The 5,921-nt window shown below is 37.9% G+C and overlaps 1 protein-coding gene across 1 annotated transcript in view; it reads left to right on the top strand.

Annotated features, from left to right (window-relative positions):
- The window catches only part of lmbr1 (limb development membrane protein 1), a 28,864-nt gene that overhangs the window by 5,922 nt on the left and 17,021 nt on the right, over positions 1–5,921 (top strand). Inside the window, exons 2-4 of the mRNA XM_016481282.1 lie at positions 1,310–1,382; positions 5,130–5,169; positions 5,471–5,610. Of these exons, the coding sequence (XP_016336768.1) occupies positions 1,310–1,382; positions 5,130–5,169; positions 5,471–5,610 (253 nt within the window). The remainder of the gene's footprint in view (positions 1–1,309; positions 1,383–5,129; positions 5,170–5,470; positions 5,611–5,921) is intronic.

The raw sequence follows: 5,921 nt of genomic DNA, 5'->3' as shown, positions 1-5,921 counted from the left end.
GTATAGAAGAATTTCTGTCATTTACAAATTATAACTTGCTTTGCAAAAATTAACAATTTCCAGAACTACTTCTCATCTTTTATTTACAAGTTTCAACTAAAACAATACACATAAATTACTTTGCTTCATTTACAAATAACTTAAATTACAAAAGTAATAAACAACTTAATTCATTTCATTTTTAAGTTTCCCAGAAGCACCATTTTCTCCAAAACTGTCCTAAAAGAAGAGAAAAAGGAAAGAAAATTATTAAGACAGGGCTGCAATCTTAAGGTTAGAAAATATGACAGCAGGACGTGCATACAAAATACTTCAAAAATCATATTTCTGGATCATCAAGTTTGCCTAAAACATTTGTGGACATATCTTGCTACAAAATAAATAAATCATAAAAAATGAAATAAAATAAAAATACAAGTTAAAGACTTGTCTACTTATTAAGTAGCCTTATAGGCATACTTGTCTTGTTGTTGTGGGCTTTATATATGGGTGAGGGCTAATTGTTGTGAACACAAGAGGTCCTAGTGGAAATATTACAGATGGGTAATGCCTTACCTCCGAGCCACAATGGCAGAGTTTTTGTCCTAAGTACAGGAATTATCAAATTCAGCCCTCTAATTTAATAAATACAAGTTCTTTTGCCTCAGACCACCTAACAAATGAATCTGTTCACATTTTTTAAGACCCCTGACTTTTAACATTTGTTTTGCTAGTTATTTTAGCAAATTAAAACACAATACTTACATTTATAAGTGTATTCGTTGGCAGCCACAGAACCATCACTTGCTATTTTGTTTGAATAAAAGTCCCGTCGTCACCGGCACGCTATGAATTCTGGGATAGGGTAGGCTGCGAAGGATCCATCTCATGTATCCTTCATTTGCCGGAGAAACGGAGGACGCATTTGAATCGCAGGCGATTCATTGACGATTTTGAACGTGATTTTGTGTAGCTTGTCAGTGAACTACGGCTCTGTGTAGTATTCGATTTTTTGCACAGCCCTAAGTTATTGTATAGAAAATTCAACCCGCCGAAGTGGCTAGTAGGAGTTACCCGCCACTGCTGAAATCCAGCAGTTAATGTCAAGCCCTGTATATAATAAATAAAAAAGACTTACGTTTGGAATCAGTGAATTTCTAGACACACAGTACACAAAATCTTACTTGGGTAAAATTTCTTGTTTACTCAGTTTCAGTTGATATAAGATGATGCTTTTAGTTAAAAAGGGTATGAATAAAAAGTTTACAATGTAAAAGCCCTTGCAGAACAGAAGTGTTTGAAAACTCCATCTTGTTCCATGTGTTTCTAGGTCTGCTTCCTCCTGTTTGCCGTGCTGTACATTGTATCGTACTGCGTCATCTCACGCTACAAGAAAAAAAGTGGTAAGTAGTTCTGTTTCTGATCAAACTGTTGCACTATTTAAATGCAATAGTATTTATAATATTTACCATGTATAGTATATTACTATGTATATTTAAATATAAACTATATTTAATATTTATATATATTTGCTGTTTATAACTTAATAATACTTGTGAGCTCCTCAGATTTAGTTTAGATCAAATTCCTAGGTGACAAATGGACACTTTGATTAATAGTAAGTGTGCTTGCTTGCACACTTTTAAGGGGTTTACACCATTTAGAACTCTGTAACACCTTATAGTACACTTTCTTTTGAGCATTTTCCAACTCCATAACACAAGGCACTAGGGCTGAACGATATATCGTTTCAGCATCGATATCACGATGTGCGCATCCGCGATAGTCACATCGCAGGATGTGCTCCATCTGTTTCTTAAGGGACCTCTAATTAAAATGGAGGAGATACATAAAAACATCTCGTGTTTTCTCAGATTAACCTGATTCAGACTGGTCATGATGGGAAAGGGAAAAGCCCAGGGATCCCAGACTGGCCTTATGCCAGTCCCCGATCCATTAGGTGACCATTCACAACGTGAAAGCTGATCTATTTTCAGGAGCAGTGGGCAAAACAAAACATATTCTCATTACAGATACCAGTAAAAAGCACAACAGAACTTTGATGTGCACTCTGAACAAATAATCTTCAGCTAAAATCTGATACATCTAAGAAAGAATTACTCTGCGTGTACTGCACATCTGCTCAATCGGTTTAAATTGTTGTCTTCGGTGTAGGGCTGCACGATATATCGTTTCAGCATCGATATCACGATGTGCGCATCCGCGATAGTCACATCGCAGGATGTGCGATGTTTAGTTTACTGATCGTTATATTTATAGCGATTGTTTTCTTTGCTCAGTCACACACAGACACGGCGTCTACACCGGATGCGACAGCTGTACAGAGATACCCATTTTAAATATATTTAGTAGCAGAGCTACTGCAAGGGATTTTCAGTGCTGGAAATCAATTTATCCTTTGTTGAAACTTCCGCATCGTCGCGGAGAGCGCAGGTCACGGTTGCTTAGAAACGGCAGACGCCACGAAAAGCGCAAGCTCCCGAGCGCTTTGGAAAGAATGCGAAAAGGCGCAACATGTGAACGGCCCCAAAGTCTTTCTACACTGGACGTGACAAAGCGACCTTTGCAAATCATTTGAACTTTGTGCATCGTTATATTTATACTGATTGTTTTCTTTGCTCACACACAGACACGGTGTCTACACCAGACGCGACAGCTGTACAGACGAGTAGCATTTACATTTAGTAGCAGAGCTACTGCACGTGATTTTCAGTGCTGGAAATCCGTTTATCCTTTGTTGACACTTCCGCGTCGTCGTGGAGAGCGCAGGTCACGGTTGCTTAGCAATGGCAGACGCCACGAAAGCGCAAGCTCCCGAGCGCTTTGGAAAGAAGGAGAGCGGCGCGGCTGGCGTTTTCCACGCGTTTTTTGACGCAACATGTGAACGGCCCCAAAGTCTGTCTACACCAGATGCGACAAAGCGACCGTTGCATATCATTTGAATTTTGTGTGAGTACGTCATAAACGAGGTATCACTTTATGCCAAGTTCACACTGCACGATTTTAGCCCGATTTTTCACTCGCCGACAGGTTTTGCGAAATCGGAGGCAAATCGGTGCTCGTTCACGTGAGTGAAAATCACGCAGTGTGAATTGTCAAAGATGCGATCTGAGAGAATCGCAGACATGTCGCAGACGCCTGTAAAATATTTGGCATGCTAAATATCTGTAAATTATATCATACAGAAACAAGCACAAACATTTGCTTGACCAGCCACAACATCAGCATAACAGTTACTGCAAAATTATTTACCTCCAACTCTTTGCAGAACACCCAATCCCTGTTCCCTCCATCTCCCTCCTGCATAATCTGTTTTTCTTTTTCTCCTTGTAGCTGGAAATCAGCTCACAGACAATTTGCGGGCTATATATATATTTTTTAAATAATTCCAGTCTCGCTCAAGAACTCCGGTCTGACGCACGCGGGTTCTCGCGTTATTTCCTTATCGCTTCTCACGTGTGTTTTGTTGTGAAACGTAGTTTGCCGACCAGACAGAGCTGTCGGCGATTCTTCCTATTGTGAAGTCATGCAATGTGAAATGTCCTGTCGCCGATCCATCGTGCAATGTGAACACAGCAGCAACTGAATGCTACCCCAGATAGTCACGCAGTGTGAAAACAACGGCGATCCGACGAGTTTGAAAATCATGCAGTGTGAACTCGGCATTACTGTCGGGGATTTATCGTGTGTTTTTATACAGTCTATGGTGGCGCCCCATCCAGTGTAGTCAGTCACACAGCATCACTGATTAAAATGGGTTCTATTGTATTTTGTCGCGTCGCACCGTGCCGCTTGCGTCCGGTGTAGACACCGTGAACGGGGCTTGAGAGCCACGCAGATGCACGTGAACACCGAATTCCATTCACTTCTGCGTCTATTTGTGCCTGAAATACTATGCTCTGCAAATATCCTTGTAAACACAGTTGCTTATGGCTTAGGTGAAGGTAAACAATTGAGAAAGAAAATGGATGTGTAACAGTATATTGGTTCACAGCAGTTTAATGTTCCTGTTGCTTTCTGTGTCATGAACGTTAATCAAACAAAACACAAAGAAAACTCACTTTTGTAGCTTTAACACAGATTTATTAGATTTAATTTATAGTGAAAACTATGCAGTGTTATTTTACATTTGATTATTCAATTTCTGTACCCGAATACTGTTAAACTTACCTGAAAATATAAAGCACAGCTTATTTAATTTGTATCTTTGTTCTGTTATTTATCTATGCTTGTAATTTGTTTATTTCCTGTGCTGATTTACTCGCCTACAAAATCACCCCAATCACTGATTTTTTTTTTTCCAAATAGAGCTATCTAGTCATCTGATTTTTTTTTCATATCGCAATATATATCGCAGAAAAAAAAATACCGCAATGTGAGTTTTTTCCAATATCGTGCAGCCCTACAAGGCACTGCCACCTCCAATCTTCCTTACACAAACCGTTACGAGGACAAATTTAGTTCCTGATCAGGTCATGCCCTCCCATTTAAAAGTAGCATAACTAACGTCAGCTAACCCCTGTGGAGAGCGTGATCGCAGGTGAAAGTAGGTTGTTCTTAAGCCTCATGTTTCTATAAAAGTACAGCTGAGCTGAGCTGCTATTGTGAAGCATGACTATAAAGCTCTATATGGCCTCAAGTAGAGGCTTTTTCAAGGGTCTGAATATTCAGTTACTGCAGTTTATGTAATTAGTTTAGAGTGGTTATTCTGCGCTTTCTATTCATCTCTCTCTTATCCTTTCTTTTCTTTCTTTTTTTCTTTAACCCACTTTGACTCTTGACAGCCTCCATCTGGCTGGTTGATTGTAAAGGTTTATTCACATGTTTGTGATTTATGATTATCCAGTATTGTTTTCCAGTAGCTTTCAGTTAAATGAAGAGAAATCATGCTTTAGACTTATTAAACCATCTGTCACGTTTCTGTGTCCTCTGTAGCTGAGGCTGTACAAATCCACAGTAAAGAACTTTATGCTGAATTACAATAAAACAGCTGACTGTCTGACACCTCTGATAAAGATAGAGCGTCACAGGACTATGCACTAGGAACATAATCTCTATCAAAAACAAAATTACTTTGAATCTGTGTCTGGTTTATTGTTTGATTTTATGTTGTTCTCTTATGCCAACAGATGACCAGGAAGATGAGGATGCCATCGTCAACAGAATATCGTGAGTTGTTTGATATTCACCATATCGGGCATGATAACAAGTACTAATTTTTTATTGTGCATTTAAAGGATCCAATTATATACAACTTAATATCAGAGAAACTTTAGTCTAACATTTTCTTATAAAATCGTCCACTGTACCTTGAATTGTAGTCACTTGTTTTCTTAATGTAACACCATATTATTACATAATTATATCACCTTAAATGGGAAAATAAAACTGATTAAAAATCATTAACAAAGTATAAAAAGTATTGACATACTTTTCACTAACTTTTTACTTTGTTTCCACTTTTTCTCAGTATGTACCTGTGTACATTCACACTGGCAGTGTCTGGAGGGGCTGTCCTTCTCTTACCATTTTCTATAATCAGTAATGAGATCCTGCTCTCCCTACCAAAAAACTACTACATACAATGGCTCAATGGATCACTCATTCATGGTCAGTATCACACCTTTTTTAATTTTAATTTTATATACTTAACAAATAGTCTTACATAACAGTCCTCTACGGACACCTTGGCAAAATAATTGCCATTGGCTAGTAAATTTTTTAGTTTACTCGCCAGTCTAAAATTAAATATTTAATATACTATTTTATATATATATATATATATATATAAATATATAAGGGCTGTCAATAGATTCAAATTTTTAATCTGATTAATCACACCCTTTTTCTGTGATTAATCGCACACTTCATGAAATTAAGCATAGACCATTTATCTTGTTTCAAATGGTTATTTTGTCATA

The sequence above is a fragment of the Sinocyclocheilus anshuiensis genome, unplaced genomic scaffold (assembly GCF_001515605.1).
Source record: "Sinocyclocheilus anshuiensis isolate Anshui unplaced genomic scaffold, SAMN03320099.WGS_v1.1 scaffold613, whole genome shotgun sequence".
NCBI classification, from domain to species: Eukaryota; Metazoa; Chordata; class Actinopteri; order Cypriniformes; family Cyprinidae; genus Sinocyclocheilus; species Sinocyclocheilus anshuiensis.
Note: the sequence above shows the minus strand (reverse complement) of the source record. Positions and strands in the feature narration are given on the sequence as shown.